Raw genomic sequence first — 26,200 nt, 5'->3', positions numbered from 1 at the left:
TGCACCAGGGCCTCCAGCCACTGCAAACAAACTCCAGACACGTGTTCTACCATGTTCTTCTGGCTCACCTGGGCCCTGGGGAATTGAATCTGTGTCCTTTGGCTTTGCAGGCAAGCGCCTTAACCACTAAGCCATCTTTCCAGCCCTCCACCTGATTTTTAATTTTTTTTGTTCATTTTTATTTATTTATTTGAGAGCGATAGACAGAGAGAGAAAGAGGCAGATAGAGAGAGAATTGGCATGCCAGGGCTTCTAGCCACTGCAGACAAACTACAGATGTGTGGTCCCCTTGTGCATCTGGCTTATGTGGGTCCTGGAGAATTGAACCTGGGTCCTTTGGCTTCATAGGCAAATGCCTTAATCACTAAGCCATCTCTCTCTAGCCCTGGGTGTTTTTTGTTTTTTTTTTTTTTGTTGTTGTTGTTTTTTTTTTTTTTTTTTTTGAGTTTTCAAGGTAGGGTGTCACTCTAGCCCAGGATGACCTGGAATTTACTATGTAGTCTCAGGATGGCCTCATGGTGATCCTCCTACCTCTGCCTCTGGAGTGCTGGGATTAAAGGGGTGCACCACCACACCTGGCAACAAATGTTTTTAAATAACTTTTGTTGTTGTTGTTGTTGATTTTTATTTATTTATTTGAGAGCAACAGACAGACAGACAGAGAAAGAGGCAGAAAGAGAGAGAATGGTCACGTCAGGGCCTCCAGCCACTGCAAACAAACTCCAAACGCATGCGCCCCCTTGTGCATCTTGCTAACATGGGTCCTGGCCAATTGAGCCTTGAACCGGGGTCCTTAGGTTTCACAGGCAAGTGCTTAACCACTAAGCCATCTTTCCAGCCCTTAAATAACTTTTTAAAAATTTATTTATTTGACAGTGACAGAGAAGAAGACAGAGAGAGAGAGAAAAAAAAATGGCCAGGGCCTCCAGCCACTGCAAACGAATTCCAGATGCATGCATCACCTCGTGCATCTGGCTTGCATGGATCCTGGGGAATCTGGCCTCAGAACTAGGGTCATTAAGCTTCACAGGCAAGCAAGCACTTAGCCAGTAAGCCATCTCTCCAACCCCAACAAATTATTTTTTGAAAGCACTTATGAAACTGTCTAACAATGAGAGAAAAAGAAACCACTGAGCCCCAAGACATATTAGCGCAAGCTAGAGAAGCTGTCTTCCCTCACTGCAGGCACTCCCTTCCATGGACTAAACAGAATGGGAACTGCGGCTGAGCCTCGCGCCTCGTCCTGGCACCTCGTGTGCTGCTCTTGGCCTAGTGAGCGTCCCCCCGCCCTGGTCTGTCTTGTTTAGCCCTTGTGCGCCTGCTGAAGGTGGGCCATGCTCAAGCGCTGTAATCCTCCTTTTGCACGTGAGGGAATAGAGGCTCAAGTAGTGAGTAGCAAGAGCAGAACTATAGTCCAGGCCTTGCTTCCCAACGCCGGGAGTTCTTCTCCCTGAACTCCTGCATCCCCGGACCCTGGCTTCTAAACGGAGACTCCAGCGCTGGAGAGATGGCTTAGCGGTTAAGCACTTGCTTGTGAAGCCTAAGGACCCCAGTTCGAGGCTCGATTCCCCGGGACCCACGTAAGCCAGATGCCCGAGGTGGTGCATGCATCTGGCGTTCGTTTGCAGTGGCTGGAGGCCCTGGTGCACCCATTCTCTCTCCCTCTCTCTCTTTCTCTCTCTCTCTCTCTCTCTGTGTGTGTTACTCTCAAATAAATAGATAAAAATATAAATTTAAACAGAGACTCCAGGAGGAGGGGTGGGCCTTGGATGGGAACACAGAGGGAAGGTGGGGAGGAAGGGGCAGGTGCGGGAAGGGAAGGGAAACCTGCAAACCGTGTACTCAGAAGGGCCAGCTCTGCCATGCTGCCGTTTCATCTCTCTCCATCAGACAAGGGAACCCGCCCTCCCCCTTCTAGAATGTGCTGTGGTGCCAGCTCCCTAGAATCCAGGCTGGCCCCTAGAGGCCTTCCCCCTGGCCGGAGAGCTGGCCAAAGGTAGCTGGTGGCATCAGGTACTAGTTGCAGTGACAAAATACCTAGCAAACACAAGCTGATGAGGAAGGCTTCATTTCAGTTCCCATTTTGAGGGGACGGGTCATCGTGGTGGGAAGGCAGGGCGCAGGAGGGTGAGGCAGCTGGTCACACGGTGTCCACAGTCAGGAGGCAGAGAGGTGAATGAAAGCTGGTGCTCAGCTCACCTTCTCCTTTTTGTTCAGTCCAGGGGCCCACGCCATGGGATAGCACCACCCATGGTTAGGATGGGTTTTTCTACCTCAATTAACCTAATTTAGAAAGTCTCTCTACATGCCAAGAGATTTGTTTCCATGGTGACTATAAATCCTATTAGGTTAACTGTCACATAAGAGGTGTAGATAGAGCACAGCTCCCTTAAGATTATTGTGGAGCTGGGGCTGGCTTAGCAGTTAAAGTGCTTGTCTGCAAAGCCAAAGGACTCAGGTTCGATTCTCCAGAACCCACGTAAGTCAGATGCACAAGGGGGCACACGCATCTGGAATTTGTTTGCAGCAGCCAGAGGCCCTGGTGTGCCCATTCTTTCTCTCTCTCTCTCTCTCTCTCTCTCTCTCTCCCTCCCTGCCTATTTCTCTCTCTCAAATAGATTTCAAAAAAATAAAAATAAAAATTATCACGGAGCTGAAGAACCCCTGTAAGGACATGTCGGCGCCGTCACGTCACCATGTAGCACACCCGTCACTGGGGCTGCGGTGAACTTTGTGTCAGTGAACCTACCCCATGCCACCCTGCTGGGCAAAGTGTCGACACAGACACTGACGTAAAGCACGTGATGCTCGGCGGTAGTGATAAGTGACTGTGTTGCTGGCTCACGTATTTTTATTCTGTTTTGTCGTTTAGAGTGTACTCGTTAATATTTAATAAACAGAGCTCTACACACCTATAATCCCAGCACTTAGAGGCTGAGGGAGGACAGAAAGTTCTAGGCCTGTGCTTCACCGAGAGACAGACAGAGAGAGAGAGAGAGAGAGAGAAGGGGAAAAGAAAGGATGATAAACAGCACAGGAAGCCACCGTAGAACCCTGAGGTATTCTGAAAGAAGGTGTTGCTGTCATGGGTGGTAACAGTTACCTGTGTGTTATTAATATTTATTTTATTCCTTTATTTATGTATTTCTTCATATGTGGGCATGCATGTGCCCAAGCATGCATCTGGAGGTGTCTGTGCCCTTCTTCCAGCTCCCTTGAGACAGGGTCTTTTTTCACCGCGAGGTAACGAATGAATGCCAGACCAGCGGGCCCAGGAGCATCACATCCTCCCGCCTCTGCCTCCCATCTGTGTGGGTGTCCCTGGGACCTCAGATGCATGTGCCACCATGTACCCAGTCTTCCAGTTTTCCATGGGTCCTGGGAGGATTGACCTCTGTAGTCAACAGACTTTGCATGCAAACTCCCTTAACCACTAAGTCGGCTCCCCAACCCCAGAGCAGTTTTTATGTATATGTGTGTGTTCGCGTGGCGTGGACAGCTTTTGCCTCTACTCATTTATACTCACTGAGGTTTTCCGTGCTGGAATCCCCCTCTGCTGTTTTTTACTGGGCTTACTTCAAACGTCCAGGAAATTCTTCTTGTCTCTGCCTCCCATCTTGACATCAGAGTCAGTATGCCGTTATTACAGAAGCCTGTCACATTTTGCAAATTTTGTGTGAGGTCTGGGGGCTGAACTTGGGTACTCCGGTTTGATTAGGAGGCACTGAGCCATCTCTCCAGCTCTGTTTTGCTTTTTTATTATTTTATTTATTTTTATTTTTGAGGTAGGGTCTTGATTTAGCCTGGACTGACCTGACATGTATTCCACTATGTAGTCTCGGGCTGGCCTCAGGTTCATAGCGATCCTCTGCCTCAGCCTCCCGAGTGCTGGGATTAAAGGTGTGTGCCATCATGCCTGACCATGTTATTAGGTGTTTTTTAAAATATATATTTTTTTTATTTGAGAAAGAAAGAGAAGAGAGAGAGAATGGGCACACCGGAGCCATCAGCCACTGCAAATGAACTCCAGACACATATGCCACCTTGTACATCTGGCTTGCATATGTACTGGGGAATCGAACCTGGGTCCTTAGGCTTCGCAGGCAAGCCATAACTGCTGAGTCATCTCTCCAGTCCCCTGTTGGGTTTTTGTTTTGTTTTGTTTTGTTTTGTTTTGTTTTTCAAGGTAGGGTCTCACTCTAGCTCAGGCTGACCTGGAATTCACTATGTAGTCTCTGGGTGGCCTCAAACTCATAGCAATCCTCCTACCTCTGCCTCCCAAGTGCTGGGATTAAAGCTGTGCACCACCATGCCCGGCCCCCTGTTGTTATTTTTAGCATTAAGGGTTTAAATGTAAAAAAAAAAAAAAACTAAACTAAATAAAACAAAACAGATAAAAGCTTACAGAACAAGGACATAAAGGAAAATGAAATATTTTTTACAGCTGTGTTTGTGTTTTAAAGCCGATTTTAGTGCAAAAGAGTGAAAAAGCTTCTAAAGTAAAACAGTAACAGCAAGCTTTATTGTTGGGGAGAAGAGCTTCTTCCTATGTTGAGTGTGACCTAAATGCACGGTAGTAGGAAGCCTGAAGCCATGCTTACCCCGTCCCAGGCCTTGCGCGCCCCTCTTGCTCATGTGACTTACCCAAAGCAGACACCGTTCACGCTGAGGGCCCTCATCAGTGACTGTTCTTTATTATCTTACACAGTGCAGTGTTTCCTATGTCTGTGCTTTTTCCAGATTAAATATTTTGTTTATTTGCCAGCAGAAAAAGAGAATGGGGGGGGGGGGAGAATGGGTGCACCAGGGCCTCCAGATGCTGCAAACGCACCTTGTGCATCTGGCTTTTTATATGGGTACTGGGGAATAGAACCCTGGTCATTGGGCTTTGCAGGCAGATGCCTTAACTGCTGAGCCATTTCTCCAGCCCTTCTATGTTTCTGTGTTTAGATATGCGAATGCTTACCGCCATGCCCATGTGTCTGCTGCATCCAGGGCAATGCCGTGCTGCTCGGGTTTGCACAGTAACAGCCATGGCTACACCATGTAGTCTGAGTGTGTGGCAGGCCACAGCATCTAGCTTGTGTAGGTACATTCCGTGATGTTCCTGTGATGATGACGAAACTGCCTAAGGGTGTGCTTTCTCGAGAAGATCCTTATCACTAAGCCATGTATGATGGCAGATTGCAGAGCGCTCCTGCGGGCACTGCTGAAGGGCAGGGCTATGCTTCGTTACTGCTACCGCCTTTACCTTTTCAATATTTAATTTATGTATCTGTGAGAAGACAGGGAAGAGAGAGAGAGAGACCATATGTGTGTGCCGGGGCTTCTTGCCACTGCAAACAAACTCCAGATGCACGAGCCTCTTTGTATATGTGGCTTTGCATGGGTGTTGGGGAACCGAACCCAGGCCAGCGGGCTTGGCAAGCGGGCTCCTTTAACCGCCAAGCTGTCTCCCCCAGTCCTTGTGCTACGGGCTTCCCTGGTCAAAGATGTTGAGTGCAAGTGAGTGAGTAGGCTGGGGACAGTCCTAGCCAAGAAACAAGATGAGGGGTGGGGAATTAAGACAGCCAACAGGGCATTTGTCCTCCAGCCAGTCGGCCCGGTGGACAGCAGGGGCCCCGTCCGGTGGCAGACCTCCGAGAGACCCACGCACGCTTCACTGGAGAGCCGCTCCTCAGCGAAGGGCGAGGCCGTGCACGCGTGGCTCACGGTCGTCCACTCTCAGGCACGGTTCAGCGCCAGCTCTTACCTGTCGTTGGCTCAGAAGCTGCTTCGGGGCGGGGGGTGAGCTCAGAATTTCCATCCCGCTGTGTGCTCGGGGAGCCTCAGGCCCCTGGCATGGTGGACAGTGGTGCAGTTCTATGGGAAGACCAGAAATTGTTCTGTGGGTGTGGGGGTTGGATTCAGGTGTCCCCCATAAACTCAGGTGTTCTGGATGCTAGGTTCTCAGCTGATGGCAATTGGAAAGTAAAGCCTCCTGGAGGCGGTGTATTGTTGGCGTCGGGCTTATGGGTGTTGCAGCCAGTGTCCCCTTGTCAGTGTTAGGCATACTTTCCTGTTGCTATTGTCCACCTTATGTTGGCCAGGGGGTGATGTCCACCCTCTGCTCATGCCATCGTTTCCTCATGCCATCATGGAGCTTCCCCTTGAGTCTGTTAGCCAAAATAAACCTTTTTCCAACAAGCTGCTCTTGGTCTGGTGATTTCTACCAGCAATGTGAACCTGACTGCAACAGTGGGCATGTGGGCTAGAGAGCTGGTTCGGGGGAGTTATTTAATTATTTAATTCCAATGGTTAAAGGCACTTACTTGCAAAGCCTGATGGCCCAGGTTTGATTCCTCAGTACTCCACGTAAAACCAGATGCATAAAGTGACACATGCACCTGGAATTTGTTCACAGTGGCAGGAGGCCCTGGTATGCCCATACTCTCTTTATATCTCTTTATCTCAAATAAATGGACAAAATGTATTTTTTTAAAATAGCCTGACTAACCCCATCTATTATATGAGAAAACAGAGAAATGGAAATACGTAACTTTCTACAGCTACGCAGGTTGAAAAGATCAGAGCCAGGCTGGGGAATTGGCTCAGTAGGTAGAGTGCTTGTTGCGTAAGTGTGACAGCCTGGTCTTGAATCGCCAGCATCCGTGTAAAATGTTGGGCATAGGCATGGCATCCTGTGCCTGTCATCCCAGCGCTGGGGAGACAGTGACGGGGAATGGCTGAGGTTCCCTGGCTGGCTAGTCTAGCTGGATTAGTGAGTTCTAAATTCAGTGAGACCCAGTCTCCAAGAATAACGTACAGAACAAGCAAGGAAGACACTCAGTGCTGACCTCTGGCTTCTGCACACGTGAACACACACGTGTGCACATACATGTGCATCTGTGAACATAGAAACATGTGAAGAAAAGAATAACAGTTGATAAAGAGAAAAGAGCAAAAATAGTTGCCTCAAGCAAGGGTCTAGTGGGACACCCCCTGCACCAATGAGCCATTCAAGGAGGACATTTTCAGCCTCCTCAGAAATGTGGCTACAAGACCCTGGCCACGGTTGTGGAAGTTGTGGAAGACAGGTTCGCATGGTCTGGTCCGTGCTGCCCAAGTGAGCAAATGAAATATGAGGAGAGATGCATGTTCTGGGCTGGCCAAGCCCAGAGCAGGGGATAGCCTCAACCCAGGGAGCTCCCCACAGCTCTGCTCGGGGTAATAGGAGATCATCCGTGTCTGGTTTTTCCTCAGCAGATCACGATCAGGGAGAGCCTGGCAGGAGCAAAGCCAGGTTATGAGGGCTCTTAGCTCTGTCATGTTTGCTGGTGCCTCACAGCCCCACCTTTGCCTGTGTGTACAGCTGATGATGGGTTGTAAGGTTTCTGAGGGCTCTTAGCTCTGTTGTGTTTGCTTGTGCATCACTGCCCCCCTTTGCCTGTGTGTACAGCTGATGATGGGTTGTAAGGGAGCAGCTTCCCCACACCTGGGACGTCTATGACACAAGACCCTCACAAAAGGGTACGGCACCCTGCTCGTAAATCCAGCCTTAACTTGCCTGACCTTGGCTGATGCAAGTTTAAGAACGGGACTGTTAAAACCCAGTCGAGGGTCAGAAATGTCCCCGTGTGAGACTGGTTTGACCTGCTCCACCAGCTTGAGGAGTAAACACGATGACATCATTTTTATTTTTCACTCCGGCCCCCACATGCTTTCATGAACTCCAAAATCTTTCTCTTGAGGACCCCTCCCACTCCAAACTTGGGGATTTTCAGTCTGTCCCCAGTACCCTGGTGCCGCGCCTCTTGAAGCCAGCTAATGTCACTGTTGCAGAAGGGTCCTGCACAGTCTTAAGGTTTCAGGGATGGTTTTATTGTTTTCTTTCTCTGAGATCTTCTCAGGCCCTATGCTGAGTAGAAGATCACAGGCTGGTTTGGTTCACACGCCATGCTTGGTTACTACTTCCCAAAGCACAGAGACTAGGCCAGGCTGAGCCAAAGTCATTCCCTTCTAACCCTCAAGGGTCCTTGTTCAGAAGCCTGGATTTCTGGTACTTTGTAGCCCCCTCTTCCTACCTCTTGGACAGCAAGAGTTGACTAAGTGGTTTCTTCCCTTCTAAAATTCCCCAGGTTCCTTAGCCAAATTGGTCCACCTCCCCTCCAGACAGTTCGACATACCCCTTAGAATATAATTTTAAGGGAATTTATATCCAAACAAAGGAGATATATAACACCAAATTACAGTCCTATTCCTGAACAGTCATCCCATCAAACCTGGCTTCTTGGAGCTCAGTGAAAGCATAGGGGCTCTAATCATAAACTTAAGAGTTAGTTAAGCCAAGCTTGGTTCTACATCTGTCTCCACCTGTCAAATAAGATGATGATTATGGGAAAGAAATGGGATTAGCAGCATGAGAGGGGAGTAGGAGAGGACCCTGGGGATGAATATGACTGACATGCATGATGTATATGTATGAAATTATCACAGTGAAACCCATCATTATGTATAATTAAGATATGCTAATAAAACATTAGAAACAAACAAAACAGATGATGAATTCAAAGGCAGTAACACTTATTAAAACCACTTTATGCAGATGCTGGTATAAGTGCTCAACAGTGTTGCTTACTATTAGTTTTTGATAGTGAAAATAAAAAAAAAAGTCTGACCTCATGAACTAGGCTTGTGCTTTTTACAGAAAATAACACAGTTCTAAAGTATTGGTTCAGTATGAAAAAATTCTTTCTTTTAGGTTAATCCATTTCAGATCTATATTCAATCCGTGCCTTTTTAAATACCACCTGGATTACTTTTTACTCTAACCTTACCTGTCTAGCTGAGTTGGAAAAGATTCACTCCCATCCCCTCTCCCCAATGGATCCACACTGAGTTTCAGTGATTTTAAGCAAATTTCTTCCAAAAATGAATCAAAGATTATTTTTTCCACTTTGAAAATGTCATTGAAAGTCGATCCTTGTTAGAAAGGGTTGGGTCCTGTTGGCCCGTCAGCAAACGGGTGGGGGGGGGGGCGGCTGGGTCCCAGGTGGAATCACACACGAGCAGCTGTCCCTCTTCCTTCTTTCTGACCTTTGCCGGCCTTCATATCCCGGTTAAATATGCTTCTCTTGTGAGGGCTAGAATGAAGACTTGGGGGAAGTAGGGTTCTCTTATGCTCTCTCTGCTCCTGGTTTGTGGGTCAGCACCAGGCCTGGCAAGGGGCTGAGACAGTGGTGGTGCCCAGCTCAAGAGCAGGAAGGAGGAGGGAGCAGGCGAACATTCTGAGGGCCTGGCCTCCTTCCTACCTTCGGTTTCAACCTGCGCTCTCACCTCCCCATGAGTCTCTTCCGGGGACAGATTCTGAACAATGGCAGCCTTGTTCGCCACTGAGGACATCATGTCAGGATCCCAGGCAACCCTTGTCAGAGTGAAAGGCTGAGGATTAAGAGGCTGTCCGCGCGCCAACTGTGGCACGCTCTGGACTTTCAAGTTTAACACAGGGAAGCTGTGACCCAGAAGCTGGAGCAGCTTCGCAAGGCTCGGTTCCATTTCACGGGAGGCAGGCGATTGCAACACGAGAGAACTGGAGGGCTCCTAAATGCTGAGGATCGGGAAACCCGTTAAGTGAATCAGTCTGCATTTCCCAGTAGGATGTGTTCAAAGAGGTGATGCTAGTCTGCTTTTGCTAGCAGGGAGAGTGCCTAAGAGATGCTTTAAGAAAGGAGTATCACACACAAAAAGATAGCCTGCATATCTCTGTATCGCGTGATTCCATGTTCATTTTAAAATACGTAACTCTGGGTTGGAGGATGGTTCAGTGAAGTCAAGTGCTTGCCACACACACCTGAGTTCAGATCCCCAGCACGTGTACAAAATGCTGGGCATGGGGGCACAGCATATGGGCACAGGTGTAGACAGGACCCCTAGGGCTCTCTCTAGACAAATCAGTGATCTCCGGGTTCAGTGAGAAACTCTATCTCAGGGACTGCCAACCTCTGGCCTCCACATGCACATATGTGCACTCCAACACATGCATGTACCCCCACACATATGAACACATACACACACACACACGTACATACACACATACACTTGCAAAAATACACAGGTATAATTGGGAAAGAAGCACGTTTTTGAAATCCCAGCCCTTGGGAACCTGACACAGGAGGATCGAGAATTTGAAGCCAGCCTGGATTACATAGTGAGACCCTCCCTCTAAAGAAATAAAACTACTCACGCCTGCATATATGTGGATGTATGTAACCACATACAAAGCAGGCCTGTACACGAGATCTGTGGCAAGTGGTAAAGACAGCAGATTCGAGGGAGTCTCTAATTGGCTTTCTTCTTTTCTCCTTTTTCTTTCTTTTCTGCTTTGTAACCTTATTTATTTTGCTAGACTAGTTTTCAATATATGACAGTAGTGTCTCTCTTTTTAAAATATATGTGCAGGGAGGGAGGGAATTACCATGGGATTTTTTTTAATAAAAATGCTAATAAAAACTTTAAAATATATATATATATGTGCATATATATGTATTGTTTCTTTATTTATTTAAGAGATAGAGAGAGGGAGGGAGAGAATGGGTGCACCAGGGCCTGCAGCCACTGCAAATGAACTCCAGACACATGTGCCACCTTGTGCGTCTGGCCTTAACCACTAAGTCATCCCTCCAGCCCTTTCTCCCCCTGCCCCACCCTCCCGCCCAGGACAAAGTCTCTCTCTAGAGAGATCCTCCTGCCCCAGCTTTCTGGGAGCTGGGATTACAGAACTGAGCCACCATGCCTAACTGATGATGGCATTTTCAATGCTTTGCTTCATTTTTGATTTTGCGAGATAGACAGGGCCTCACATAGCCAAAGCTGGCTTTGAACTTGCCATGTAGCCAGGAAAAACTTTGAACTCCTGATCTCCTGTCGCAGCCTCCCAAATGCTGAGTATAAACGTGTGTGCTACCACATCCAGCCGTAACAGCCTCTTAAAATGAGCAGCCACTGAGCCTCGGGTATGTGACTTCCGGTTGACTTCTGAAGTAAGTCACCTAATGTCCAGGGAGCTCAGTCAGCATTATGAAATGGAGAATTCATCCAAGGCAGCCTGCCCCACACCCGCGGGATAATCCAGACGAGCCAGGTGGTGGGAGAAAGACTGACACCTGGAGGCATCTGACCATCACTCATGCCACTCCTCACAGGCTCCTCATGTGTTCTTAGATGGTCCCGTTTGGTCTAAGGCTGGGCTGGGGGGCCCATCCAGGACCTCCCACTTTCTTCTCTTGACCACAGCCAGCCCCAGCTCTGCTGAGCAACTCTTGCCTACCAGCCTGTTCACACCCACATTCACAAAGGGGGAGCATGCTGCCCATATTGTTTTCTGTCTTGTTCCTGTCCCTTTACTTAGGGACACTTTTCATTTTGAGTCCTGATAGCCTTGTAACAGGGTGCTGGGGTACAGGAAAGTCCTTGAACCCTAAACTCTAGGTCTGTATCTACTTTTAATCAAAGAATTGAATAAAAGTGACTGAGAAGGATAATTATTAATTATTATATTTATTGAGGGAAGTACAGAACCAAGGAACAACACCTATGTGGCTTGAGAGCCCACACAGAGGGCCTGGGGCAACCATGGATAAAAAAGAAAGAAAGCTGGGTGTGGTGGTGCACGCCTTTAATCCCAGAACTCGGGAGGTAGAGGTAGGAGGATTGCCATGAGTTCGAGGCCACCCTGAGACAACATAGTGAATTCCAGGTCAGCCTAGGCTGGAGCAAACCCCTACCTCGATGAACCAAAATGAAAGAGAGAGAGAGGGAGTGAGAGGAGAGGGAGAGAGAAAGGAAGGAAGGAAAAGAAAGGAAAAGGAAGAAAAGAAAAGAGAGGAGAGGAGAGGAGAGGAGAGGAGAGGAGAGGAGAGGAGAGGAGAGGAGAGGAGAGGAAAGTTCAAAGAGCTCTTGCCCGAGGAGAGCGGAGGGGTAGAGCCCACGGGGAGAGAAGGGCTGGGCGGGTTGTCCTCTGTTCGGCTCAACTGGGCCAAGCTGAGAAGGAGCTCACCAGCGGCTGGAGGCTCGGAGCTCAGGCAGCACAGAGCTTGTCCCCCCACCACAAACGTACTCATAACCTGGTGGTGGGCCCTACCTGAGGGACAGCTGATGGTTTGAGCTAGGGACAGTCTCAGGAAGAGGCCACCACACCAAATTCTATGGGCTGAACCTTGACCAACCACAATGTTAGGATTAGATTCAAATCCTAGGAGAGACCTCCCTCCCAGGAGTCCTGGTTATGGAAAAACAGGTCTAGGGAACCAGGCACGAGATCAGAAGTCAGCTCATCCCTTGATTTCTAGCAAGGGTCGACCATCCTGCCTTTTTACTTTCAGGGGCCCAGTCACCCCACCTGCCTGAAAGAGCTACCTGACTCCCTGTCAGGACTCTTCCTCTTCCTCGTACATTCTGCTGGGCATTCCAGTCACCCGGGCAGGAGAAGCTGCTTAATTAGTCTGGAGCAGAAACTTGACATAGGCATTTTAAGGTGCACCAGGGGATTCTTGCGCATGGCCAAGACTGATCCTGCCCACCCCACCCTATCCCTTCCCCAGGGCCCAAGGAGCCACAGTACCTTTGGGAACAAAGCCCTCTTTGCAGGTATGCAGGGTCCTTAGCGGCCCACTTGGAAACAAACCCTTAGAGAAGCCAAGCCCATTTCTCTCATGCGGTGCGTGTGTGTGGTGTGCATGCATGTATGTGTGCTCATGTGTGCAGAGGAGCACATTTGTGTGCAGGGCACATGCTGGCACATGTTACCCTCAGGAATGCAGCCTGAATGCACCTGGTTTTCTGTTTGTTTGTTTTTATTTATTTAATTTTTCTTGAGGTAGGGTCTTACTCTAGCCCAGGCTGAACTGGAATTCATTATGTAGTCTCAGACAGGCCTCTAACTCACAGCTAATCCTTCTGCCTCTGTCTCTCAAGTGCTGGGATCAAAGGCATGTGCTGCCATGCCCAGCTATTTTTGTTTTTGTGGTAGGATCTCACTGTAGCCCAGACTGACCTGGAACTCACTCTATAGACCCAGGCTGGCTTCAAACTCGCGGTGATCGGCGTGGTCAGTTTAAAGGCATGTGCCACCAAGCCCGGCTCACGTCCACCCCTTCTTGAAACAGCCCCTCAATGGCCTGGAGCTCAAGCACACAGGCTCCTCCTGTGTCTGTCTGTCTCTGCAGCACTGGGTACAAGGGTGTACCACCATGCCTGGCTTTTATATGGTTGCTGGGGGCCAAATCATGCCCTCATTCTTGCACGGCAAAAACTTAACCTACTGAGCCATCTCCCCGAGCTCAGAGAGCCCCTAGCTCTCTCTTCTTGGTCTGTTCCTGCCTACGTTAAACAGTGTGCATTCCAGAACTCGGGGTTCCCAGTGGGCCGTCAGGAGAGGAACCCTCAATGAGAACCAGCCTAGCTCTAACCCCCACTCCCCCCTTCGTTCAGTATGGGATCGTGTTGGATGCCGGGTCCTCCAGAACCACCGTCTACGTGTATCAGTGGCCAGCAGAGAAGGAGAATAATACAGGAGTGGTCAGCCAAACCTTCAAGTGCCGCGTGAAAGGTAAGAGCGGGGGGGGGGGGGCACTCTGGGGAGGCCCAGAGGGAAGAGGGAGCCCTGGACGGGGGAGCAGGGGGGTCCTGTGCTCCCGTACAGCTGCTACGCACCTCTTGGCCCAGCCCCTTCCTTTCCACCATTCCAACTGCAAACTTGGCGGGGGGCGGTCTGTCACAACCTGGGCACGGTCTGTGAATCTCCCCCATCAGACTCTCACGGTTTCCAGTAAAGAAGGCACAAGACTCCTGAGTGGGAAATGAAGGACTGGGCTGTTCACAGTGAGAGTGGTCAGCAAAGGGTCAACATTTTCGTGTGTAGGACCGGGACTGCTGATAACGGGCAGGGACATGCCTGCGCTTGGCCGTTGGCCATGAAAGGATAGCACAGCATAAAGGCACGGCACCTCCGCCCGGCATAAGACACAGCGACACAGCAACACCTGGAAAATGGGGATGGTGCTCCCGGGTCTCCAGCCACCGCCAACGAGCTCCTGGCGCATGCGCCACCATGTGCCTCTGCCTTTACTGGGGAATAGAACCCGTGGCCATCAGACTTTGTAAGCAACCACCTTTAACTGCTGATCCATCTCCCCAGCCTCTGAACTTTGGATTTCGTCCAATTCTCACTTGTCACAAAAATAATTTCCTCTTAATTTCCCCCCACTAGTGAAAAATATAAAAACCTCTCTGGAGCTGGAGAGATGGCTCATCGGTTAAGGTGCTTGTCTGTAAAGCCTAACAACCCTGGGTCAGTTCCCCAGTTCCCACCTAAAGCCAGAGGCACAAAGTGGTGCATGCATCTGGGGTTTATTTGCAGTGGCCTAAGGCCCTGTGTGCCTATTTTCTCTCCCTCTCTCTCTCCCTCTCTCCCTCTCTCTCTCTCTCTCTCTCTCTCTCTCTCTCTCTTTCTCTCTCTCCCATCTTTCTTCTTTCTATCTCTCTCTAGTTGCAAATGAATAAAAATAGTTTTTTAAAAAATCTCTCAGGGCAGGGTGAGGTGATATATACCTTTAATCCCAGTACTTGCAAGGCCAAGGTAGGAAGATCACTGTGAGTTTGAGACCAGTGTGGGATAAACGGTTGTGTATTTCATGAATAACTTGAAAAGACCTTGAATCAGGCTCCAAACATAAGATAATGATAAGGAAACAGAAATGCTAAATACATTGATTTCATCAGTACATACTGCATACATGTATTGAAATATCAAAATGTATTGAAATATCAAAACCATAAATTTGTACAACTACTACAATATGTATGTGTAATATAGATCTCATAGATTTCCTTTTTTTTTCTTTTATTTATTTTTAGTTGTTTATGAGAGAGAGAAACAGGCAGAGAGGAAGAGGGAGGAAGAGAGAGAATGGGCACACCAGGGCCTCTAACCACTGCAAACAAACTCCAGACGCATGCGCCACCTTGTGCATCTGGCTTATGTGGGTCCTGGGGAATCAAACCTGGGTCTTTTGGCTTTGCAGGTAAATGCCTTAGCCACTAAGCCATCTCTCCAGCTCCCATCATCACATTTTCCTTAACCATGCAACCACTGATGGTGATGTAAGAAGGAGGGAACTGTTATGCTGTTAGTGAAAATGTCGACCAGCACAGCCATTATAGCCCACAGTCTAGAGACGGGAGGACGTCGTCACTCAGACCCGCCTTCCACCCCGTTTTTCACCACGGTGTTTGCACCCCGTCTCCACTTCCCACCTTGCTGTCAGTATGCTGTGATTACAGACACGCCCTGCCGAGTGGCTTTTATGTGGATCTAAATGGCAGTCCTCACACTTGCACAGCAAGCTCGTTATCCATGCAGCCATCTCTCCATCCCTGTGCCTGCGTGCGTGCGTGGGAGCGTGTGTGTCCTTTGCAAACTCCACTTCTTCCTTGTGAAAGCATTGCACCTTTAGAACTGGCCCAGGGGACTGCGGGCTGGAGACTCCACAGCTGCCCTTGTGGCCCCAGGCAGTCTCCGTCGTGGAGCTTTTCCCAGATGTCGTGAGTTCTTGGAGATACTAGTGTGGAAAAGCTGGGAGCAGGGTTGGCCTTTCCCACGGGGGACGGATAGACTTCTCTGGGTTGCCAGGGTGTTTGGGAGTTGGTCTGCGCTGGCTCACAGATGTTACAGCTCGAACAATCTGAAAGCAGATGTTGAGACAGAGCTTGAGATGGAATGTCGTTGTTGAGGATCTGAATAACCAGGCGAGGTCCTGTGGCTGGAAAGGGACAAGGAAGGGCTAGACAGTCAGACCTCAATGCCTGCCTGAGATGGCTAGCCATCAGAGTTCCCTGCACGGTGCTGGCACGGCCTGGTGTGGCTGGGCTGCCATATCCGTCAGCATGGTCCTTGGATGATGGCCACACCGGGAAGAACGAGACCCTGGGCAGGGCAGCTCTCGGCACTAAGGCAACTCTGAAGGGCTGGCGGAGGGGTCAGGCCTTCATTAAAGGACTATCTCCGTGGTCCACCTTTGGGTTCACCACAGCAGTCTTGGGAAGGTTTCTGATCACTGCTTGTAATTCTATTCACAAACACAGACAGCAGTTGTCTGGTTCTGACCTCAGCTGGAAATATGCAGTCCCTTTGGCTCAGCCAACTTCTGAGCTGTCACCTCATCCCCAAGCATGAGCGACAGCAGCAGGTTACTCTGGAAGCCAAGAGAATCATGTGGGACCGTGGTTAAGACGTCTCCTGGGGTTGATAGAGGGCTTGCTTGGCATGGACAAAACCCTGGGTTCAATCCCCAAATCCCATAAAACTGGCTGTGGTGGCTCACACCTGTGATCCCAGCACTTAGGAGGTAGACACGGGAGGATCAGGAATTCAAGGTCATCCTAGGCTTCATAGAGAGTTGGAGGTCAGCATAGGCTTCATAAGACCCTGTCCAAAAACTAAACAGGGATGGCAAGAGATTCAGCAGTTAAGTAAGAGTGCTTCCTGCACAAGGTTGAGGGCCTAAAGGGCCCCAAGACCACCTGAGTTTGATTCCCCAGCACCCACATAAATAGCTGGATGCGGCCACACATCTCTGGAACCCCAATCCTGTAGGGGAGCTGAGACCAGAGAATTGGGGCTTTCAAACATGGCGGGTTCAAGAATCGGTAAGAAACTCCATCTCAAGGAAATGAGCCGATGAGTGGAGGAGGAGGGACACCCCACGTTCTCCTCTGGCCTCTGCATCACACGCAAAAGGCACACACAGGTGCACGTAGCACACATGAAGCACATACTAGGCACACGAAGACACACACACAAGACCTCACGTAGAGCCGGATGTGGTGGTGTGCACTGGACACCCCAGCACTCAAGGAGCAGAGGCAGTGGGACTGGGAGTGAAGGCCAACTTGAAGTATGCAATGAGGTAAGTCACAAGGAAGGAGGGCAGGAAAGATGACTCAGCGGTTAGGGCACTTGCCTGCAAAGTCTAAGGACTCAAGTTCGATTCTCCAGTGCCCACATAAAGACTGAGGCACAAGATGGCATATGAATCTGGAATTCATTTACAGTGGCTAGAGGCCCTGATATGCCCATTCTCTCTAGCTGCCTTTTTCTCTGTCAAATAAATAAGTATTTTTTTAATAAAAAGGAAAAATAAGGTTTTGCCTGCTCCCTTTTTTATGTTTTATTTTCTTGAACCCAGGGCTTGGTGCAGACTAAGCAAGGGCTCTACCACCCAGCTACGTCCTTGTTCCCCTCACTCACCCCACTTGTGTGAGCACTGAGTATTATCCAAACCTCTGGCCCTAAGAGAAGAAAGTGGCGCGTGCGTGTGCAGTTCGCGTGGCCCCAGTGTGCCCATTCTTTCTGTGTGCATTTCTCTCTCTAAATAAACAAATAACAGTATTTTAAAAAAATTTTAAAAGAATGCTTTGTGTCATAAATACACACTATGTATATGTATCAGTATATGTATGTATGTATGTATATGTGTGTGTGTATATATATATACACACACACACACATATATATATACACATATACATATACATATACATATATATAGTGTATGTGTGAGAGAGAGAGGTGGGAAAGATTTGTCTTCGGACCCAGGAGAGCAGTCCAGTCCAGTCATCCTTGTGGCCCTGTAAGTCAAGGAAGAGGCTGGACTTCAGTGCAGAGGTCACACAGGCGGTGCCTCAAAGGAAGAGGTTTTGGCCCACCCTGGATGCCACATGTGCTCTAGGCAGGCAACAGGGTCACAAAGCCCAAGCATGTCCATAAATGGATCCTGGCTCCTCTGATCTCAGCAGCCGCAGGAATCCATCGCATATATGCTGAGTGATTGTCTACCGCAAACTGCACCCTAAATTGCAGGGTGGACATTTGGCAAGTGTCATCCCCTCCGAAACACATGGCTTCTCTACCAGTAATTTGGGTTTCTGGTTTCTCGGCTGCAAACTTCTTAGACTCCCGTGACTTGGGCTAGCTAAAGTGTTTAGGGAACATGTGTGTTCACCCAGTGGTGATTCCCAGAGGTTTGGCCCCTCAGAAACTTTCTTTCTATGAGGCTCCTGGGGTGGGTGTCAATACCTAGTTACTGATGTTCACCATGAAATCATTGTGCCCTCCCTCAGCTGGTGGTGCCCGTTCCGGTTTCTGTAGCTCTGGCTACCGTAGTGAAGCCAGCCCAGAGGGGCCTGGTTCCCAGCATGCCCTCCTTTTTTCTTTTAATGTATGGGTGTGTGCAGGTGCCTGTGTACATGTGCATATGTTTGTGTGTGCGGAGGCCAGAGGACGATCTTAGTGTTGTCCTCAGGAATGCCGTTCATCTCCTTGGAGAAGGGTTTCTCATTGGCCAGGAGCTCACCAGTTAAGCTAGAGTGACTGGCCAGTGAGCCCAGGATCCTCTGTCTCTGTCTCTACAGTGCTGGGATTAAGGGTGTGCACCACCATGCCAGGCATTTTACACAGGTTCTGAGGATCCAACTCAGATGCTCGTGCTTATGAGGCAAGCACCTTCCCCTCTGAGCTACCTCCCCAGACCCCCACTTATTATTATTATTATTATTATTATTATTATTATTATTATTAGGTTTTTCAAGGTAGAGTTTCACTCTAGCTCAAGCTGTCCTGGAATTAACTATGTAGTCTCAGGGCAGCCTTGAACTCATGGCGATTCTCCTACCTCTGCCTCCGGGGTGCTAGGATTCAAGGCGTGCGCCACCATGCCCAGCTCCTCATCTCTCTTTTGAAGTGTTCATGCCTGTTACTACATGAGAAATAGGTGGGTTCCTTTCTGCAAAGCCATGGTTAAAAATTCTTTACATCCACTACCTAACCCTAAATATCTCCATTGAAATGCCTCAGAGAGCTGCTTTGGGGAGCAGGCGTCACAGTGTTGAAGGAGTCCTCTGCCAGTTGATGGCTGCTCTGGAACCTCTGGTGGGGTTCCGTCTTGTGCTTCCATCTCTCCTTGGCTAAGTTTTGTGCCGTCAGGTAAACCCTCTCTCTTCATATTGAAACAACAATTTCGACTCTCTTTTTGTGGTGGTATAAACCTCAGAATCCCATGACTCTATGATCCACATGTCTTTCTAAGATGCTTACATAACCTTATGCCAACAGGCTGTCAGGGATGTGAAATCTGGGAGTGAATCAGCACTTTTTTCTCATTCCTAGCCAGCTGTCTCCAAAGACCAGCTCCAGCAGTGTGCCCTGCTTACCCCAGATTGGACTTCCCAATTCTCTTACTTTAGAGGTGTGTTCTGGCTTGAAAGTTTCATCATTTATTCCTTCCTTCCTTCATTTAATAGATGCTTTGGGAGGAGGGCAGTTTTTAAATTAAATTAAATTTTTTTTTTTTTTGAGACATGGCCTCTTGTAGGCTGGGCTTGCCCAGAACTCTACATAGCTGAAAATAACCTTGAACTCCTGATTTTCCTGCCTCCACCTTCCAAGTGCTGAGATTACAGGTGTGCTCCACCACACCCAGCTTAAGAAATGCTTACTGGATGTCTGGTGCTTGCCAAGAACTGTTCTTGGCACTTGAAATTCCAACATAAGCACTATAGCTGTGTAGTCCCAGTTTCTGCTGTTACATGTTACACGACTTACCTATGACAGACTGTGAAGACCCAGCGAGCAGTGGTGATGCACGGCATGCCTGAGGACGAGCAGGCATGACCACACGCCTCTAGACAGGGTCGTCAGGGGAGGACCAAGAAGGTCACAGAGAAGCAGAAGCCACGTGAGGTGAGGGGTGAGCCAAGGAGCTGTCTGGCCAGGGAGCTCCGGGAGAAGAAGGAAAGGTCGAGGGTGAAAGCTGAGGCTGCCCGGTTTTTAAGGAAGGACAAAGGGACCGGTGTGGCTAGAGGGAGGAGGAAGCTGTAACCACAGCCAGCTCCTGGAAGGCCCTGAGGCCAGTGGGGAAGTCGACTTTTATTCAAATAAATTTTCTTTGAAGTATATTGGAAAGCTAATCAAAGATTCTTTTGTTAATGTGTGTGCACATGAGCTTGAACATGTGTGTGTGTGTGTGTGTGTGTGTGTGTGTGTGTGTGTGTGTTTATAAATATGTACATGTGTGTGGAGGTCAGAAGACAATGTCAGATGTCTCAGGACTACTGTCCACCTTTCATTGTTTGCTTGCTTGCTTGTGTGTTTATCAAGGTAGAGTCTCACTCTAGCCCAGGCTGACCTGGAATTCACTCTGTAGTCTCAGGGTGGCCTCAAACTCACGGCGATGGTCCTACCTCTACCTCCTGAGTGCTGGGATTAAAGGCGTGTGACACCACCCCCAGCTCTACTTTTTTTTTTTTTGAGACAGGGTCTTCACTGGCCTGGAGCTCACCAATTAAGCTAGACTAACTGGCCAGTAAACTCCAGAGATCCTCCTGTCTCTGCCTCCCCAGCACTGGGACTACAGGCACATGACACCACACCTGGCTTTTTTAAAACATGTGTCCTGGGGATAGAACTCAGGTCCTCATGCTTGCAAGGCAAGACTTGCCAAGTGGACTATCTCTCCAACCCCCGCCTGGAGAGTCTCGTCTTGGAGCTCGCATGACAGGACATGATTTAAAGGGCCACTCTATTGACCTAGAACCTGCGGTCAGGGACTGAGGTTGGAAGCAGAGCAAGCAAGAGATGTGGTTGATGGCAGCTTGGCCCCAGCCAGAGCTTCTCAGCATGGGGCAGGGCTGCCTCACGGGGAGCACTTAGCCGTATCCGCAGATATAGAGAAAGTGTGTGTGTGTGTGTGTGTGTGTGTGTGTGTGTTGTATGCATGTGTGTGTGTAGATGCATGCATGCTGTTTGGCCTATTCAGGGGACACAAACATGAACGTAGAGAAGACCAGCCTCTGGAACTTTCCTATTCAGTAGTGGGCAAGCTGCTTCTAGGAACAGAGCCTGAGAGGTGAGAAAGCTGACCCCTGGCATGCCCATCCTGGGAGTGGGCTGGCGGCCTCTAGCAGCAGCCTGAGGAGAAAAGAAACTGAAGAGAAGTTTAGTTTAAGCCGGCAGTAAACCTGCTGCATCTGCTGTTGTTGCTGCTCTGATGTCACTGCGGCCGATAGAGGTGAGGACAGGAGAATCCTGGAAGCTTCTAGGCCTGTCAGCCTGGAATTTACATTGATAACCAGAGACCCTGCCTCCAACCAGGCCACAGGTGGGGACTGATACTCGGCTTCTCCTTGGACCTCTATGTGCATGTGGTCACACACACACAAAGAGAATAAGAAAAGGCCTGGGCTAGACTGAGACCCTATCTCAAAAAAGGGGGCTGGGGACTGAAGAAGTGGCTTAGCAGTTAAAACGTTTTCCTTTGAAGCCTCAGGACTCCGGCTGGATTCCCCAGGACCCACATAAGCCAGAGGCACAAGGTGGCGAATGCGTCTGGAGTTTGTTTGCAATGACTGGAGGCCTGGCGTGCCCATTCTCTCTTTCTATCTGCCTCTGTCTCTCACTCACTCTCTCTCTCTCTCTCTTTCTTTCCCTCTCTCTCACTTGCTCTCTCTCTCTAATAAATAAAATAAAATATTTTAAAAAGGGGGCTGGAGAGATGGGTTAGCCATTAAGGCCCATGCCTGCAAAGCCTAAGGACCCAGGTTCAATTCTCCAGGTCCCACATAAGCACGTGGTGATACATGTGTCTGGAGTTCATTTGCAGTGGCTAGAGGCCCTGGCATGCCTATTCTCTCTCTCTCTCTCTCTCTCTCATGAATAAATAAAAATAGATCTTTAAAATAAATAAAATATTTTTAAAGGAGGGGGCTGGGAAGATGACTCAGCAGTTAAAGGTGCTGACTTGCAAAGTCTGACAGCCCAGATTCAATTCCCAAGCCGTCCACGTAAGCCAGACACAAAAGTGGCACTAGTGAAGCCGGGCGTGGTGGCGCACGCCTTTAATCCCAGCACTCGGGAGGCAGAGGTAGGAGGATCGCTGTGAATTCGAGGCCGCCCTGAGACTACAGAGTGAATTTTAGGTCAGCCTGGGCTAGAGTGAGACCCTACCTTGAAACCACCCCCCCCCAGAAAAAAAAGTGGCACAAGTGTCTCATTTTTATCTGCAGTGGTAAGAGACCCTGGTGATACACATGCATGCCCGCAAATAATTAATTTTTTAAATTAATTTTTTGAAAGTTGCATTGCTATTGCTGGTCCTAGGGAATGGTAACCAGATTTGACTGCCTACTCTTCAGGCTCTGGGATCTCCAGCTATGAGAAAAACCCTCAAGATGTCCCCAAAGCCTTTGAGGATTGCATGGTCAAAGTGAAGGAGCAGGTTCCCACGCACCTGCACCGATCCACTCGCATTTACCTGGGAGCCACGGCTGGGATGCGTCTGCTGAGGTAAAGGCTAGTGTCACGTGACCAGAATAGCCAAGAATGTCTTGAACCTTAACAAGAATGAAACTCGGGTTATGGGAACAAAGTCTGTCATGAGTTTAGGCTTTCATGGTGGGAAGTCAGAAAGTTCCAAAATTGGGTTCCATCTCCCATGGTGATTTAACTGAGAAGCCTGAAGAAGAGTGGGAGATGTGACATCAGCCTGTGGGGTAGCCTGCATTTGCTTGGGAAACAGCAGGTGTTTGGGGCACAGGTGAACAGCCATCTAAGCTGTGTGGTCAGTGCAGCCGTAAGCCACAAAGCTTTTGCCCATGTGTACCTTGAGCCTGAAAGTTCCTGTGCCATGTCTGCCCTTTACCTCAGTCAGAGCCTTTGTAGTCAGTATGAAATAGGCATCTTGCGTCCTCTGAGCTGTTCTTGATAAATTTACAGACATGGCAGTTTATTCAATGGCATCGTCTTGAATGTTCTTTGTGTTTTTGTTGTTGTTTTTAATACTTTATTTATTTATGAGAGTGAAAGAAACAGAGAGAGAGAGAGAATGGGCACACCAGGGCATCCAGCCACTGCAAATGAACTCCATATGCATGTTTCTCCTTGTGCATCTGGCTTATATGGGTTCTGGGGAATTGAACCTGGGTCCTTACGCTTCGCAAGCAAGTGCCTTAACCACTTAGCCATCTCTCCAGCCCTGTTGTTGTATTGAGATGGGGTCTTACTTTGTAACCCAGGCTTGTCTCAAGCTTATGTCAGTCTTCCTGCCTCTGCTCCCAAGTGCTGTGATTATAGATATGAGCTGCCATGCTGTTAATGCTGGCTTAATGCCCCTCCCCTCCCCTCCCTTCCCCCCCCTCCTCCCCTCCCCTTCTCTCTCTCTCTCTCTCTCTCTCTTTCTTTCTTTCTTTCGAGGGAGGCTGACCTGGAATTCACTATGTACTCTTAGGCTGGTCTCGAACTCACAATGATCCTCCTACCTTGGTCTCCCCAATGCTGGGATTAAAGGCATGCATCACCAACCCAGCTCAATTCCTTTCTTTCTGTGCTGTTTGTTTGGTCTGGTTTTGCCTTGTTTTGTTTTTGCAATGCTTGGTATTTGAGGTCCTGCACAGGCTAGGCAAGTGCTCTCCCACTGAGATAACATGTGCTCTCGCTCGCTCTCTCGCGCCCTTGCGCTCTCTCTCTCTCTCTCTCTCTCTCTCTCTCTCTCTCTCTCTCTCTCTCTCTTATTTCTTCTTAATAGTATTTCCTTGACCTTGAAACAAAAGAAAAAATAGGTCCGGAAAGAAACATGAAATGTGAACCTGTTCAGGTTACAGGCGGTGCTCCGGGCGTTGGAGGTGAGGATCTGTCAGAAAACAAAGCTCGCTGTGCTTTGAAAGCGCTTATGACCCCAGCTGGGTAGAATTCGGTAGAACTGGGCATGCGGGAGATGGGAAGGAGCCTGGAGGCGGCTCAGCGGGTAAACCCTTACTGCACAAGCAGGAGGACCTGAGTTTGGATCCCCAGTACCCACATAAAGTGACTGTAATCCCAGTGCTGGGAAAGTAGAGATAAGGAATCCCTGGGGGTCACTGGCTAGCTAGACTAGCTAAATCAGTGAGTTCTAGATGCAGCAGAGACTCTGAAGCACTCGTAAAGTCATTGAGGAAGACTCCCAACATCAATTTCTGGCCTCCACATGCGTACATGCCGGCCTCCCCTATCTCTCCTCTTCTTCCGCTGATCTGAGCCAAAGCGATCCCACTAAGTGGGAGGCTCTTCCTATTGGCCAGTTGTTCTAGCAAGTGGAAGGGGACGGGTCAGGCGGCAGAGATGACGGGGTGACAGGTAAGAGGTGCGTCCTGCCTGGGAGAGTTCTGCTTGCAGAGGGGGCCGCCGCGTCCGAACACATCCAGAACGTGCTCCCGCCGGCGGGGTGTCGGGAGGCCAGCCTTACCCGCTAAGGAGGATTTCAGAAGACTGCCTTGTGTCTGGCACTCAGCCTCTTGTGTTCTGTGCCTTGCATAGGTTGCAAAATGAAACAGCAGCTAATGAAGTCCTTGCGAGCATCCAAAGCTACTTCAAGTCCCAGCCTTTTGATTTTAGGGGTGCTCAAATCATTTCTGGGCAAGAGGAAGGGGTGTATGGATGGATTACAGCCAACTATATAATGGGAAACTTCCTGGAGGTGTGTGGAAACAAATGCATGGTTTTTGGCTTTTTCAATCTTGCTGTTTATCCTGTCCCCTGTGGATGATCACCGAAGGGGAGGTCCATGCCCTGGGGGGGGGGGGGTCTCCTACTTATAATGCACTGGGGAGAGAAGCGCTTAGGCGCAGCAGCTAAAAACAGGCTGCATCTGCCGTGGGGGCGGGGGAGGCGTGGGCCATAAGCAGAACCCAATGCATGGACTGGGGGAACAATCACCTTAACAGCGTGGGAGAAATTTGTGGGACTATGGGTATTTTGAAGGACAGCTCCAGAGCTCCCCAGATCCCTGGAATTTATAAAAACACCAGGTAGTCAGTTTCCTGAGTCCACAGAGACAAAGAGAGCTGTCACCGTGTCCCTGGGGCCTTCTTACAGTCCAGTCCCTACAGAGGGTGCTTAGACCATACATCCTTCTGAAAGGCTGTTTGTTGCCCTCAGGTGTATTTTTGAGTTTTTCAATGAACTGCCACAGTTAACATTTGGGAGATTTACATAGAATTCCACACACAGCGTCTTCACATGTCCTCACCTCCGCCTCCCCGCTGTGAGAGGAAATGGTGACAGTCACCTTGTTGCGTTGTGACAACCTGCAGGACAGAGTGAACCGAGGCATGCTCCAGCCAGTCCCTAGTCCACATCCCTGCTGCACACCACTAACCCGCACACATTTGTGACTTATTTGTGTCCCCTGCCCAGCTCCTGTGGCCATTTGAACTCACCACCCTTGAAATGAAAGGAGAGGAGCGGCCCTGAGTGTGAACGTATCACCCGGCCCTGCAGTAGCAGTTGGGACTTGGGTGGAGAGCCCTGGGCGAGCAAAGATGGTTGCTGGCTCCTTTCTTCTCACGTCCCTCTCCCGCCCCGCAGAAAAACCTGTGGCACACGTGGGTGCATCCACGCGGCGTGGAGACCACGGGAGCCCTGGACTTAGGAGGCGCCTCCACCCAGATCTCCTTCGTGGCAGGAGAGAAGGCAGGGCTAAACGACAGCGACATCGTGGAGGTGACTCTGTATGGCTATGGGTACACACTCTACACACACAGCTTCCAGTGCTACGGCCGGAATGAGGCCGAGAAGAAGTTTCTGGCAGCACTTCTGCAGGTACGGAGAGAGGGTGACCTGCCCTTTCGTACTCAAGTCAGCAGGTAGATGGAAAACAGATAACAGCGTTTTCTTTTTCTTTCTTTCTTTTATTTTTATTCTTATTTACTTATTTTTCTTTTTTTTTTTTGAAGTCGGGCCTCACGCTAGTTCAGGTTGACCTGGAATTCACTATGGAGTCTCAGGCTGGCCTTGAACTCACGGCGATCCTCCTACCTCTGCCTCTTGAGTGCTGGGATTAAAGGTGTGCGCCACCACGACCAGCTTTTATTTTTTATTTTTTTAACGTAGGGTCTCACTCTAGCCCCAGGATAACCTGGGTCTCACTCTGTAGTCCCAGACTAGCCTTGAACTTATGGAAATCCTCCTGCTTCTGTCTCCTGAGTGCTGGGATTAAAGGTGTGCACCACTACACCCAGCTTCTTTTTCTTTTTTGAGATAAGGGCTCATGTAGTCCAGGCTGCCTTAAACTTGCTATGTAGCCAAGGATGACCTTGAACTTAAGATCCTTCTAGTGCTGGCATTTCAAGCATGTCC

General features: G+C 49.2%; 1 protein-coding gene across 1 annotated transcript in view; it reads left to right on the top strand.

Annotated features, from left to right (window-relative positions):
- The window catches only part of Entpd3 (ectonucleoside triphosphate diphosphohydrolase 3), a 47,257-nt gene that overhangs the window by 8,350 nt on the left and 12,707 nt on the right, over nt 1–26,200 (top strand). Inside the window, exons 4-7 of the mRNA XM_045136681.1 lie at nt 13,468–13,585; nt 22,225–22,375; nt 24,380–24,539; nt 25,430–25,663. Coding sequence (XP_044992616.1) covers nt 13,468–13,585; nt 22,225–22,375; nt 24,380–24,539; nt 25,430–25,663 — 663 coding nt within the window. The remainder of the gene's footprint in view (nt 1–13,467; nt 13,586–22,224; nt 22,376–24,379; nt 24,540–25,429; nt 25,664–26,200) is intronic.

The sequence above is a fragment of the Jaculus jaculus genome, chromosome 17 (genome assembly GCF_020740685.1).
Source record: "Jaculus jaculus isolate mJacJac1 chromosome 17, mJacJac1.mat.Y.cur, whole genome shotgun sequence".
NCBI classification, from domain to species: Eukaryota; Metazoa; Chordata; class Mammalia; order Rodentia; family Dipodidae; genus Jaculus; species Jaculus jaculus.
Note: the sequence above shows the minus strand (reverse complement) of the source record. Positions and strands in the feature narration are given on the sequence as shown.